Below are 14,791 nucleotides of genomic sequence, written 5' to 3' on the forward strand. Positions count from 1 at the left end.
GGGCAAGGAGCTTTTTTTTACCATCTGTTTTGTTTTCTACCCAAGTACTTATGGCCTCTGCGGAAACTTTCGTATCTTGGAAATTCACCAGCTTTACAGCTGTCTGAAAGAATTCCTTGTTGCTATGGAGATACTGTTCTTTCACCATGAATCCTTCTTGAAGGTAGAGGGCATTGGCAAGATTAAATGTAAATGCCTTTCCTTCTGAGGGGACGGAGAACAGTGTCTGAAGCGGCTTGAAGGCTTCACCTGAAGAAAATAAGTGTTAAGAGTTAACATCTTCATTTGAAGAACACAAACCAGCTGTGTAATAGGGTAGTTATCCAATACAGACATGCGTACATAATCCCCGCTTCCTGGCCGAGGTGCTCCCTAAGGTAAGTCTGCAGCTAAGATGAAGAGACACAACACAAATGCTATTATACCTGGAGCAAAGAAAGAGTAAGAATGGGGAATGGCAGAATCACCTCTCCCGAGAACCGAATTTGCTTTTAAATGAGCCAGCCACTCAGGCAAAATGAGAGCAAAGCCTTGATAAAAACAACAGACGGGTTGGTCCAACATCCCTATCTATTAAGTTAGCATTGATCTGAGAGCCAGAATGGTGCAGAGCAGGAATGGGGGAACTTTCTCAGGTTGAGGGCCGCATTAACTCATGGGCAATCACCCAGAGGCCGCAAGCCGGTGGCGTGTGGTGCTAGAGGCAGAAATGGGTGGAGCAACAGGTGCCAACCCTCCAGTCATTCATTTTCCATATGGTTTTCCCAGTAGTGATGTATGGAAGTGAGAGCTGGACCATAAAGAAGGCTGATCGCCGAAGAATTTATGCTTTTGAATTATGGTGCTGGAGGAGACTCTTGAGAGTCCCATCAACTGCAAGAAGATCAAACTTATCAATTCTTAAGGAAATCAGCCCTGAGTGCTCACTGGAAGGACAGATCGTGAAGCTGAGGCTCCAATACTTTGGCCACCTCATGAGAAGAGAAGACTCCCTGGAAAAGACCCTGATGTTGGGAAAGATGGAGAAGGGGACGACAGAGGACGAGATGGTTGGATACTGTTCTCGAAGCTACCAACATGAGTTTGACCACTGTGGGAGGCAGTGGAAGACAGGAGTGCCTGGCGTGCTCTGGTCCATGGGGTCACAAAGAGTCAGACACGACTAAAGAACTAAACAACAAGTCATTCATTCATTTATTTTACCCCACCCTCCAGTTGTTGTTAGGCTATATATCCCATCAGCAACTGGCCATGTTGACGAAGGCTGGCACTGGTCTGAAGAAGGTTGGTCTAGGAGAAGGGAAGCCCACATTCAATTCCTTTCCAGCCATGAAGCTCACTGGGTGGCTCTGGTTGAAACCAGGAACCATCTTTCAGCCTAACCTACCTGACTGTTTTGCTGTGAGGATAAAGTGAGATGGCAGGGGGGCAGCCATGTGTATCACCTTGAGCTCCTGGGGGGGGGGGGAGAAGGATACCATGTAATTAATGAATTGGCTATAAACCAGGCTAACTCTGCCAGTGACACAGTCTAGACAGGTGGCTAGAGTGACCCAGTTCAGAAGCCATCTGCCAAGCCACAAGTGGTGCAGACATTTTTATCATCTCCTTGCCGCATGGCCGGATCCTTGGCCCTAACTGAGGTAAAGGAAATCTTTGAGTAGCAAGACGGCACAGCTACCCCATAACAATGCTGTGTATGCATGCACAGTGCATTTCTAATAATAATTTTAAAGTGCATTACAGTTTTTAAAACCTAGCATATGGGTCAACGCCATCAAATTATTTATCATCCTAGTGCACAGTTTTTAACAACCATGCTACTTTGCTGTCTATCTTCATGCCCTCTAATAAAATGCATCAACTTGGACATAAAAGCTACTGGCCATATCCTCTGGAATTGTTCCATTATTGAAGGCGCATCAGCATTTTCTCCTCTTAATAGTCTTGAATGTTTCCTTCTTTTTATTACAGAAATCTAGCCCTTGCAGATTTAACAAGGGCCCCTTAAATTTTCCCGGATTCAAACTTCATGAATGTATCCTTGAAGGATGCCAGTTCCAGGAGTCTTGAAGGATGCACAGGGCTTCTGAAATGGTTATGGTAAGCTTGTGAAATTGACATGGTCTCAGGGAAAGGGTTAGGAAGGCCTGAACTCCCTCACCATAGCCCAGACATTCAAAACATTACTTGCTGTTTTGTGTGGTGGTCCCCAGTATTGCTGCCAGGTTTGAGGCAGGGGGCTAGTCAGGGTGCACTGCAGGGATCCTGCCCATTTCTTGACCCTCCCCCATGTCACCCTGTCACTTTCTGGCCACTTCTGTTATCTTTATTTTAGAGCAGACTTCCCCCAACCACATGCCATCCAGATGTTGTTGTTGTTGATTAATTAAATCTGTATGCTGCCCTACATTCATAGATTTCAGGGTGGTTCACAATATAAAAGAACAACATAAAAAACACAAAATACATAATAAAAATAAGAACAGAAACAAACCAAACCCACAACACATTTTAAAAGGGCATCGGATGTCAATCAGCCAAAGGTGTGTTTAAAGAGGAATGTTTTCACCAGGCACCTAAATGTATATACAGTCATACCTTGGTTTTCAAGCAGCTTAGTTCTTGAACATTTTGGCTCCTGAACGCCACAAAACCCGGAAGTGAGTGTTCCGGTTTGCAAACTATTTTTGGAAGCTGAACGTCTGACGGGGCTTCCAATTGGCTTCCTATTGGCTGCAGGAGCTTCTTGCAGCCAATCAGAAGCCACACTTTGGTTTCCGAATGTTTTGGAAGTCAAACAGACTTCTGGAACGGATTCCGTTCGACTTCCGAGGTATGACTGTATAATGAAGGTGCCAGGTGAGCGTCCCTGGGGACAGCATTCCACAAACAAGGAGCCACTGCAGAAAAGGCCGTTCTCGTGTTGCTACCCTCCAGACCTCTCATGGAAGAAGAACATGGGCCTCAGAAGATGATCTCATATGGAGAGAGATGCTGCTTGAGGTATTGTGGTCCTTAGCCATTTAAGTCTACAACCTCCAGAGATCCTGTTCATTGGTCACGCTGGCTGGGACACGAAGGCACCAGGTTGGGGAAGGGTTTTTTAAAGACATTTTGCAGGAAGATGGCTGTGCTGCAGACCACCAGCTAAGTCTTCACCAACCACTCCCCATGGGACACAGAGGCACCCTGGGGAATGAAGGGGGCAGGTGGCTGGAGCAGGACTCAGCCAGTGCTACACTTCACAGCAAGTCCAACCTGCGTGAAACATTTACAAAACAAAACAAAAATAAATAAAAAAGAGATGTTGCAGCAACCAGCCTCAGTCCCATACAGATGTTGGGGGACCAAGTGCTATAGAGCCCCATATTATGTCTTGAAGTTTGGCCTTATGAGTGCCATTGGCATGATGGTTTGAAACCGCGCACTAGGGTGATGAGTCCGCTCACCCGTTTTGGTGCCGCAGCATTGCAGAATGCCAGAGGCTTCACCAGGGCCCCAACGAGGGAAATGGAACAGTGGTGCCCTTCCTGATAGGCCGTGAGGGCTGTCTATCAGTAACTGGATCCTAGCCTGCACCTGGCTTTGGCTAACGGGGCTGGGGCTGCACCAGGGGGCAGAGCCGATGGATAAGGTAGGCTTCCCTCGGCTCCACCCCTTGCCCATTTAAGCAGACAGGTTTGTTCCTTCACCCTCAGTTTAAGCTGATAGTCAATGACTTTGCTGTGGCTACGGCGGTCACCATCCTTTATGGAGCCGGGTAGGAATTTGCCCACCGGGCTAATTGGCATGGACCCCCTGGTTTTGCCCACCTCATTGCAATTGTCACTTCTGGTTGGGCATCGGGGCAATCCTTTGTTTTGGATGGAGGGGAGGTTGTAGTCTCCACCTGTCCCTCCAAACGCTGGGGTTTCCCTTTAAAATGTTACGGGGGAGTGGCCATGTCTGCATGTCTAGGCGGGGCCAGGGCCAAGGGTGCTCCCCCAGACGGTGGTCCCTGCAGGGGTCACCTATTTGATGTAAATCTTAGGAACCCCCATCTGGACTGACCACGCATCACTTCCAGCGGGCGGGCCAGAAGTATTTTGATTGCCCCATGCCCAAGCCAAACCTCTTTCATTGATTGAAATTGAAATACTTTATTGTCACTTGTACAACTTGTATACAGTGAGATTACACAAACACCCCCCACTCAGCTCTTTTAGTCTTAATTCCCCTTGTTTACTGATGCACACCCACCGAACCCGAAAGTCAGTTGCCCTGTTGTTATCTTTTCATTCAGCAACCTAACAGCCCACGGATAGAAGCTGTTCTTTACCCTGTTGGTGCGACTAATCCTGCTTCTATATCTTCTGCCTGAGGGCAGGAGATCAAGAAAGTGCCAGCCAGGGTGTGAATCATCCCTGAGAATTTTCCTCACTTTCCTGAGGCAACGTTCTTCCGCTATTTCATCCAGCGGATTCACAGGACATCCCAAAATATCTTGTGCTGTATTCACCACCCTCTGTAGACACTTCCTATCAGTTGATGTCAAACCAGCATACCACACCGTGATGCAGTATGAAAGGACACTTTCTATTGTTGACCGGTAGAAGGAGATCATCAAATGTTGATTGACATCGTTCTTCCGCAATACTCTGAGGATATGGAGTCTCTGTTGGGCTTTCTTAACCACCTGGGTTGTATTTATTTTCCAAGTAAGGTCTTCACTGAGATAAACTCCTAGGAATTTAAAGGAAGAGACTCTTCATCTGTATTCAATAAAGTTGTGGCCTGTTTTGACCCCAAACCCAGCCTCATTGGTTTCTTATTTGCCTGGGTTGGGGTATGGGAATCCGATGCCTGGTCCTGCAAGTAACTTGATGCCATTTACCCATATGCTAGGTTTTAAAAGCTGTAATGAATTTGATGAGTGTTATTAAAAATGTACTGTGCATGCACGCTCACATAGCATCGTTATTGCTATGCCATCTTGCCACTTGTAGTTTGTCTTTTGCTCAGTTTGCAGCCAAGGCTCCGGCCATGCGGCAAGCAGATTATAAGAACTTCTGCATCACTTGAGTGGTGAAAAGTTCCAAGGACAATGCTCTCAGGGTTAGATTACTTGGATGAGAAAGTATTGGAAGCTTGCAGAGCACAACCCTATGCATGTTTTCTCAGAAGTCAGATTGCCTCCAGACTGTCAGTATTTTGCAGGAGGGATTCAAGAGCACAGCAGAAATATAGGTTTGCACAATTCAAGGGAGAGCTCTGTCGCCTTGGCGTAACAAATCCACTTAAAAATAAGTTGCAGTTAGGAAGATGATAGGAAAATGCACTTCAGAATGTGGAGTGATCGGATTATTTACAGGAAGATGTGTAATCCTGCAATCATTTCAGGATGAATATTCATTCCCTTATAACCTCCCCACAAACAAATCACAATGAAAGCTCAGTAAAGACCAGGCTTCATCTAAGTATCAACTGACTACCATCCTTTACTATAATTAGCTGACCACTGGAGTGGTCTAACAAAGGAATGGTTTTTCAGCACTGCTGTCCTAATAGCGCATATCAGAGAATCAAAGAATTGTAGAGTTGGAAGGGACAACAAGGGTCAATGCAGGAATCTTTTCCACAAGATGGGGGTCGGACCCATAACCTTGAGATTAAGAGTCTGATGCTCTACCAACTGAGCTATAGTCATACTTACTGGTGGAGTAAGAAGTGTGGGGAAGCTGATGGCAGCAGCAATAGACCAGTAAAATATAAGAGAAACACAGCAGTGCAGGTCTTATAGGGTTCCTTTTATGATGGTCATCTCTATTGCTTTAAAATGTGATAAGTCATGCCTGATGCATTGTGGTCATTGTGGCCACTCATTCTGGTGAGCAGGACATTGGACTTCTGCCCCCAAGTACAGTATTGTTCTGATGGCATCACAACAGAAACCCCATAGAGGCAGCAAGAGGCAGAAGAGGCTCTGGGCTACAGTTGAGACCAGAGAGGGACAGCAGCTTGTCAACAGGCAAGCATTCAGTACGACAGACCCCCTGGTACTGAATCTGAATTATCCTCATTTCATGCCACAGGTTGTTCATTTAATACCACGGTGGCTGTGTAAGAACAAGGCTGATAAAGTGCATTATTTCACACTCCTCCTAATATCACTTCATGTTGCCATCTAGCAAGTCAGATGTTGCATTTCTAAAGCAATAGAAAGTCCCGGGAGCTCCAGCAGGGATTAAATAAGCTTAAATAAGGAGAAAGCAAGATCTGTTGAATTTAAGAGTGAGCTGAAAGCATCCAAGCACTGTTCTGATGACATATAAATTTATCTTTCAAAACAACTCTCTGCACAATTTTCAGAACTGGTGTTACAGAAGATATTGAAGCTTTTAAAAAAAATACTTCATGTGTTAGTCATCCTGATCTTTCCTTCATTAACGACTTATATGTACTCCAATGAACCTTCTCCCCTCTTAAAGTCACATATCCCTTTAAAAAGGAAATAAAAAAATTCCTTCCAGTAGCACCTTAAAGACCAACTAAGTTAGTTCTTGGTATGAGCTTTCGTGTGCATGCACACTTCTTCAGATACCAGGTATCTGAAGAAGTGTGCATGCACACGGAAGCTCATACCAAGAACTAACTTAGTTGGTCTTTAAGGTGCTACTGGAAGGAATTTTTTTATTTTGTTTTGACTATGGCAGACCAACACGGCTACCTATCTGTAACCTTTAAAAAGGGTTTAAGGGTTTCCTATTTGGGTTTTTCTTCTAGTGGTAAAATGTGCACTTGAGGTATAATCACCAACCTTTTATTAACAAGGAGACAATTGAAACCTTATATGGTGGAGATGCATGTGTGCATTGACCACAAAGTTTGGTTCAGACTCTAATTTGGTGCTCCTTAAAACAACCTAACCCAGCAATTTAGAGGCTCCCCAATTTACTTCAGGGGTCCAGGCTTGCCTCATTTCCTCTGCTGCATCTCATATAAGGAAATAAACATGAACTAAAGCTTTTTTAAAAAAATTGAACAAAAATGTGTGTAATTTTGAAGCATGGTAGCCCTTAGACTGCCAGATTGCAGACAAGATGATCCATGGGGTTTTATGTTGGAAGATGTGATTCACCCCACTCCACCGCTGGACTTAACTTTAGCTATGGCTATTTTTAGTATGGCCAAACTGGATGGAATTTGCAGGCATGGTTACCCCTTCTGAGAGCATGAATCCTGCCAAATTTCAGAAGGATAACTGATTTCTCTACAAGGACAGCTATTACAGTTTTGGGGTGGGTGGTGAGCAAACCACTTAATCTCCCCATGTGTTTTATGGACCATTGTTCTGAAAAGAGCAGATGTGAAGGAGGTTGCCTCTGGATAAGAAAACTGCTGGATTTCAGGCATATAAGTCTGGGGACTTTTAAAGCTGATTTTTGGGTAGGAAGACCAGATGATGATAATAATATTTAATAGTAAATTTTATTTATACCCTGCCCTCACCAGCCAAGGCCAGGCTCACTCGGCTAACAACCAATAATAAAAACAGTTGAATGAATACAACTTAAAAACAAGATTAAATACAACATTAAAACAATTAAAATTAAAATGCAGCCTCATCACAAGAGGAGAAAGGAAAAAGAAAGAGGGGGAGGGAATCAAATTGACTCCAAGCCAAAGGCCAGGAGGAACAACTCTGATTTACAGGCCCTGCAGAAAGAAATCAGATCCTGCAGGGCCCTGGTCTCATGAGACAGAGCGTTCCCCCAGGCCGGAGCCAGTGTTGAAAAAGCGCTGGCTCTGGTTGAGGCTAATCTAACTTCCTTAGGGCCTGGGACCTATTTATGGACCTTAAGGTCCTCCGTGGGGCATACCGGGAGAGGCAGTCCCGTAGCTACAATGCCTATGGGAAGCTCAAAAGCAGAACCTGGGTGAAACAGCACTAATTCCACTTGCCGTTCCTAGCAAGTGGTATTCAGAGGCATAATGTCTCCCACAGTGGAAACAGAACATAGTCATCATGACTAGTAACCATTGATTGCCTTTATTCTCTCTCTTTTTTATAATATTTATTCAAATTTTAAAGGTTACAAAAAGAAACAAAAAAGAAAAGAAAACAGTACATAAAAGCGAGTCACGTCCAAAAAAGGTAAAAAAGCAAAAACAGATAAAAAAGAGGAAGTAAAAAGAAAAAAAATTAAAAATACATACAATCAAAAAGAAAAAAGAACAAGTCAAACCTTTACATATTTTTCTTTCTTTAACTTATTTCCTTGACCTCCTCACACCTCCCCTCTTTGTATTCTGGTGCAGATAGGTGTTTCAGCAAATCCTTCATCTTTGTTTTTATCCTAATAATTTATCTTAATATACTGTAATTTTTCATTCTCTCTTTCACCAATTATCCATCCATTTTTACTTTATTTAATCTTATTTCTCATTAAAACTAATATATTTGAACTTATTCTCTTAAGACGTTTCCCCTAGGGTCATAAAAATTTCATTCCACGATTTTTCCATCTCTCATTAAAAATTTCTTTAAAAAAAAACCTCAATATATACACTTTAAATTCCCAATTTTCTTCCACCATCTCCCCTCCCCGGTCTCGGCCCCTACCAACAGTTCCATCAACTTCCAACAGTCCATCAACCTGGAGATCTTAAATCCGAGGCTCTTAACTCTTCTTCATGTCCCATCTGCCGATCTTCTTGATAGTCTTTGGTACTAAAAAGCAATTCTCGGGGGGGGGGGGCTCCAACCCGACGATGGTCATATTCCTTCTTAACTGGTCTGCCAGATTTCCATAGTTAAAGGTAGGGCCCATAAAGTATTCCAAATCTTGTTTCACACTTCTTCCAAGTCCAAAGGCCCCAAAAACTCCGATCTCCTCCTGGCTCAAATTTATATCCCAAAAGTCATTTGATCCCCACATAAGGTGATCTCTCCACCTTTCATTTTCCGAATCATGCCAGGCTCCCATCTTCAAAAACTGGCTTCTCCTAGTTACAGCCATATAAGGCCTCAACTTATAGACCTCCATTTGCCTCTGTAGGGTTAAGGCTCCCCCTTGTTTATGCTCCACAGCAGCAACTTTCTCCTTCTCTGGTTCCTCAGATTGTTCAATTGAAAAAGATTCCTGTGCCGGATTCTTATCAACTTCTATGCTGATGCCCACTTTTGTTCCCAAAATACCAGCACTGGTAGTCATGGCATTTTTCTGTCCATGCAGCTTTCCCAACAGATAAAATGTCCTATTCAGTAGAGACGCTACTTCTTTCTCAACCGACATTCTTGAAATGTTCAAGGTCAAAGCTAGTTTCTCAGAGCCTTTATCTTTAGAACCAATTTCCCAGCTGCATTCTTGTAACAATGTCCCAAAACTCCCTCTAGAGGGAAACAGTCTCCATTATCAATCCTTTCCAGCACAGTCCCAAAAGTAAATTAGTAACAATTCCAATTACCTTTCCTTCTTTTTAAACGCAGAAGCGGACAATGGAAACAATGTCTTTCTTTTATATCTTGACAGCTAGCTGTCAAATTTGTCTGTTCACCGTCAATGGACTCCTCGCAGACCGCTCCCAGGTTCAGAGACATGGCACTTCAATTCCTAAATTTTCACCTTCTCCTGCAGGCTTCCCCTGCTTCCAAAGGAGGTATTAGTGATAGTTTCAATCAGTGGAGTTTTAATCCTTTACGTAGGGCTTTCCAAGACCTTAGTTAACAACTTCTTTGCTTCAATCTATTTACAAAAAGGGGAGGTAGACTTCCTGTTTAAACCTTCCCCATTCGATGCCAAATTAAACTATTTTAAAAGTCCAATTTCCCGTTCTACTCACGGGTTGTTGTTTGAAATCCAATTGTTCACAGGAAAAAGTCAGTGCTCTCCGGCAACGGCTGTGCGGCTTCACTCCGTAAAAATAGCGGTCGATTCAAAACACCGTGCCGCTCACCCCACGTTGCTTCGGATCCCCGAAAAGGGGGTTTCCTTGCGTGTAGGGGGGGCGCTCCTGGTGTCAGCCGAATCCCACTTTCCCAGGCTTCCTCCGCCTGGGATTTTTAAAGGGTCTCCGCCTTCGCTGATTTTCGCGGAGCGGGTTCCTCTGGATCAGAGGAATTCTGCCATTGCCGATGGCGCTAACCCGGAAGTCCGCCTTTATTCTCTTTTAAAGCCATCCAAGTTGATGATAATCACAGCCTCTTGTGGGAGCAAACTCCACTATTTGCGCACTGAGTGAACTTTATTTTTTCTGTCATGAATCTTCCAAAGTTCAGCTTCATTCGATGGCCCCAAGATTATAATTGTATTATAATTGAGGGAGGAAAATGTTTTTCTATCCATTTTCTCCACATCAGGCATATTATTGACAACCCCGATCACGTCCCCCACCCACATATTGACGTTTTCTTCCTTAACCAAAAAGCGTCAAAGGTTTGCTCCAACCCTTTGAGCATTATGGTTGCCCTTTTCCAGCTCTACAATATCCTTCTTGAGGTGAGATGACCAGAAAGACACACAGTGTTCCAAGTACCGTCTCACCATAGATTTGTATGATGGCATTCTAATATTGGCAGTTTTATTTTCAATCTCTTTGCTAATTATCCTTAACAAGAATTTTGCCCTTTTCATAGCTACCACATACATGGCCAACACATTCATCAAGCTATCCACTGACCTGGGGCATTCGGTTTTCCATTTTTCTCTGCTAGGTGACAATGATTTATTTATTTCTGGAATCCTTATAATAAAGCTATGTTTGAGCTGCTAAAAGGCATATTTAGTCATTTGTGAAGAGTGATGTGATAGAGGAAGATAGTCTGGCTACAGATCAGGAAACTGGGAAAAGAAATATACGGATTATTAATCATGTCTGGATGACTTACCTTTACACCTGGGATACCCCAGTATAGGATGATTGCTGGGATGTGAATAAATGTTAGGAGAGGATATATTTATTAGATAAAACAAAATTTAAAAATTCCTTCCTGTAACCCCTTACAGAGCAGCTAAGTTAGTTATTGGTATGAGCTTTCATGTGCATGCACACTTCTTCAGATACACTGAAACAGAAGTCACCAGACCCTTATATATAGTGAGAGGGTGGAGAGCGGTATTACTCAGAAGGGTGGTGGGAATGGGTGATTGGCTGATAGGTGTGGTAAACCTGTTGACGACTATTAACAACTGCAATTGGTCTTACAGGAAAAAGCAAGGGGTGAGATGGCTAAAAATAGCTTTATCATGTATAATGAGATAAGAATCCAATGTCTCTATTCAGACCAGGTCTCTCCATGGTTTTTACAATCTTGTAAAAGGTAAAGATAACATTTTCTCATCCAAAATACTTTGGAACCATTGCTCCGTGTCCGCTTCTCTGGTGCAGCAGAAAACAACCTTTCTCTCTCCTCTATGTGACATCCTTTTATATATTTGAACATGGCTATCATATCACCCCTTAACCTCCTCTTCTCCAGGCTAAACATGCCCAGCTCCCTTAGCCGTTCCTCATAAGGCATCGTTTCCAGGCCTTTGACCATTTTGGTTGCCCTCCTCTAGACACGTTCCAGTTTGTCAGTGTCCTTCTTGAACTGTGGTGCCCAGAACTGGACACAGTACTCCAGGTGAGGTCTGACCAGAGCAGAATACAGTGGCACTATTACTTCCCTTGATCTAGATGCTATACTCCTATTGATGCAGCCCAGAATTGCATTGGCTTTTTTAGCTGCCGCGTCACACTGTTGGCTCATGTCAAGTTTGTGGTCAACCAAGACTCCTAGATCCTTTTTACATGTACTGCTCTCAAGCCAGGTGTCACCCATCTTGTATTTGTGCCTCTCATTTTTTTTTTGCCCAAGTGCAATAATTTACATTTCTCCCTGTTAAAATTCATCTTGTTTGTTTTGGCCCAGTTCTCTAATCTGTCAAGGTCGTTTTGAAGTGTGATCCTGTCCTCTGGGGTGTTAGCCACCCCTCCCAGTTTGGTGTCATCTGCAAATTTGATCAGGATGCCCTTGAGTCCATCATCCAAGTCGTTGATAAAGATGTTGAATAAGACCGGGCCCAAGACAGAACCCTGTAGCACCCCACTTGTCACTCTTCTCCAGGATGAAGAGGAACCATTGATGAGCACCTTTTGGGTTCAGTCAGTCAGCCAGTTACAAATCCACTAAGAAGTAGCATAGTCAAGACCGCATTTTACCAGCTTCTTTACAAGAATATCATGGGGCACCTTGTCAAATGCCTTGCTGAAATCAAGGTAGGCTACATCCACTGCGTTCCCTTCATCTACCAGGCTTGTCATTCTGTCAAAAAACGAGATCAGGTTAGTCTGACATGACTTATTTTTCAGAAATCCATGCTGACTATTGGTGATCACAGCATTCCTTTCTAGGTGCTCACAGACTGTTTGCTTAATGATCTGCTCCAGGATATTCCCTGGTATTGATGTCAGACTGACTGGGCGGTAATTATTTGGGTCCTCTCTTTCCCCCTTTTTGAAAATAGGGACAACATTTGCCCTCCTCCAGTCTGCTGGGACTTCGCCTGTTGTCCAGAATTCTCAAAGATAACTGCCAATGGTTCTGAGATCACATCTGCCAGTTCTTTTAATACTCTTGGATGCAGTTCATCTGGCCCTGGAGACTTGAATACATCTAAACTAGCCAAGTATTCTTGTACTATTTCCTTAGTTATTCTGGGCTGTGTTTCCTCTGCTGAATCATTTGCTCCAAATTCTTCAGGTCGGGCATTGTTTTCTTTATCGGAGAAGACTGAGGCAAAGAAGGCACTGCGGAGTTCAGACCTTTCTGTGTCCCCTGTTTGCATTTCACCATCTTCTCCTCTGAGTGACCCCACTGTTTCTTTGTTCTTCCTTTTGCTACGAGTAAAGGTAAAGGTAAAGGTACCCCTGCCCGTACAGGCCAGTCTTGACAGACTCTGGGGTTGTGCGCCCATCTCACTTAAGAGGCCAGGGGCCAGCGCTGTCCGGAGACACTTCCGGGTCACGTGGCCAGCGTGACATCGCTGCTCTGGACAGAGCCAGAGCCAGAGCCGCACACGGAAACGCCGTTTACCTTCCCGCTGGTAAGCGGTCCCTATTTATCTACTTGCACCCGGAGGTGCTTTCGAACTGCTAGGTTGGCAGGCGCTGGGACCGAGCAGAGGGAGCGCACCCCGCCGCAGGGATTCGAACCGCCGACCTTTCGATCGGCAAGCCCTAGGCGCTGAGGCTTTAACCCACAGCGCCACCTGCTACGAACATACCCATAAAAGCCTTTTTTGTTGCTTTTAACCTCTCTAGCAAGCCTGAGTTCATTCTGTGCTTTAGCTTTTCTGACTTTGTGTCTACACGTGCTGGCTATTTGTTTGAATTCCTCTTTGGTGGTTTCCCCCCTTTTCCATTTTTTGTACACATCCTTTTTTAATCTTAACTCAGTTAAAAGTTCTTTAGATAGCCACCCTGGCTTCTTTAGGCACCTTCCATGTTTCCGTCTCATTGGTATTGCCTGAAGTTGTGCTTTTACTATCTCCCTCTTAACAAACTCCCAGCCATCATGAACTCCCTTTCCTTTTAGTATTACTGTCCATGGGATCTCACCCAGCACTTCCCTAAGTTTTATGAAGTCAGCTTTCTTAAAGTCAAGAAATTGAGTCCTAGTATGCTTGGCTGCTCCTTTCCGCTGTATAGTAAACTTCAGAAGAGCATGATCACTCGTGCCTAATGATCCTTCCACTTCTACCCCACTAACCAGGTCATCAACATTGGTTAGGACCAGATCTAAAATGGCTGTTCCTCTTGTTGCTTCTCCCACTTTCTGGACAACGAAGTTGTCTGCAAGGCCAGTGAGGAATCTGTTTGACCTTATGCTCTTGGCATAAGACTAGCTTAAGATGGAATCTGAGCATTGGACCTTAGACTTAGCCTCTGAAAAGGAGAATGTGCCCAAGCAGGTAAGAGAATATTTATGGCTACACCCTCCCCCAGTGAGAGTGAGAGTGTCTCACAGTGTTCTCTCTAGCAAACTTACAGGAAAGCTCCATGAGCTTCAGCTCCTATCATGTGCCTATCTAGCAAGACACGAATTGTTGGTTTGAGTGCATTTTAAATATCCCACAATGATAAACAGGGTAAGTTCACACAATCTATTTACTGGGCCTTTGTAAATCGACAGGATATTCATTCTCTCCACTGTGCAGAGGATAGCCTAGGCATTCAATGAAAATTGTTGTTTGTGTGAAAGACCCATACAAGTGAAATAGAGAAATGTCCATGGTTGAGTATCTGAATGATCAGGTATCAGTCAACATGGAACATCCATCTCATATGTTTACACTGAAGTGTAGGTGGGTTCCCACGGGGCAAGACACAGCGATAATGGCAAGAACCATTATTGAACTACATCAGTGGAAAAGACCCTGATGTTGGGAAAGACTGAGCGCACAAGGAGAAGGGGATGACAGAGGACGAGATGGTTGGGCAGTATTCTCGAAGCTACCAGCATGAGTTTGACCAAACTGCAGGAGGCAGTGGAAGACAGGAGTGCCTGGCGTGCTCTGGTCCATGGGGTCACAAAGAGTCGGACACGACTAAAAGACTAAACAACAACCATGCCTGACATTGGCAGCTGGCATGCCTGTGTACCTGCCGGAGCGCACATATATATAGAAGACAACCGCTAACCAGAGACACCCAATCTGATCGGTAAAGCAAAAGATGGTTGTCACTCCTCCTCCTCACTGAGAGAGCGAATGAGAGGGAAGAGGACAGAGGTGGAGGATAATTGCTGAAAAGAATAAACCATGGC

The 14,791-nt window shown here is 44.2% G+C and overlaps 1 protein-coding gene across 2 annotated transcripts in view; it reads right to left on the reverse strand.

The window, feature by feature from the left end:
* Positions 1–14,791, reverse strand: part of SERPINI2 (serpin family I member 2) — a 45,869-nt gene that overhangs the window by 23,580 nt on the left and 7,498 nt on the right. For both annotated transcript variants that reach the window (XM_079978134.1, XM_079978135.1), the window contains exon 3: positions 22–249. In XM_079978134.1, coding sequence (XP_079834260.1) covers positions 22–249 — 228 coding nt within the window. The remainder of the gene's footprint in view (positions 1–21; positions 250–14,791) is intronic.

Source organism: Podarcis cretensis (assembly GCF_951804945.1).
Source record: "Podarcis cretensis genome assembly, chromosome: 5".
NCBI lineage: Eukaryota > Metazoa > Chordata > Lepidosauria > Squamata > Lacertidae > Podarcis > Podarcis cretensis.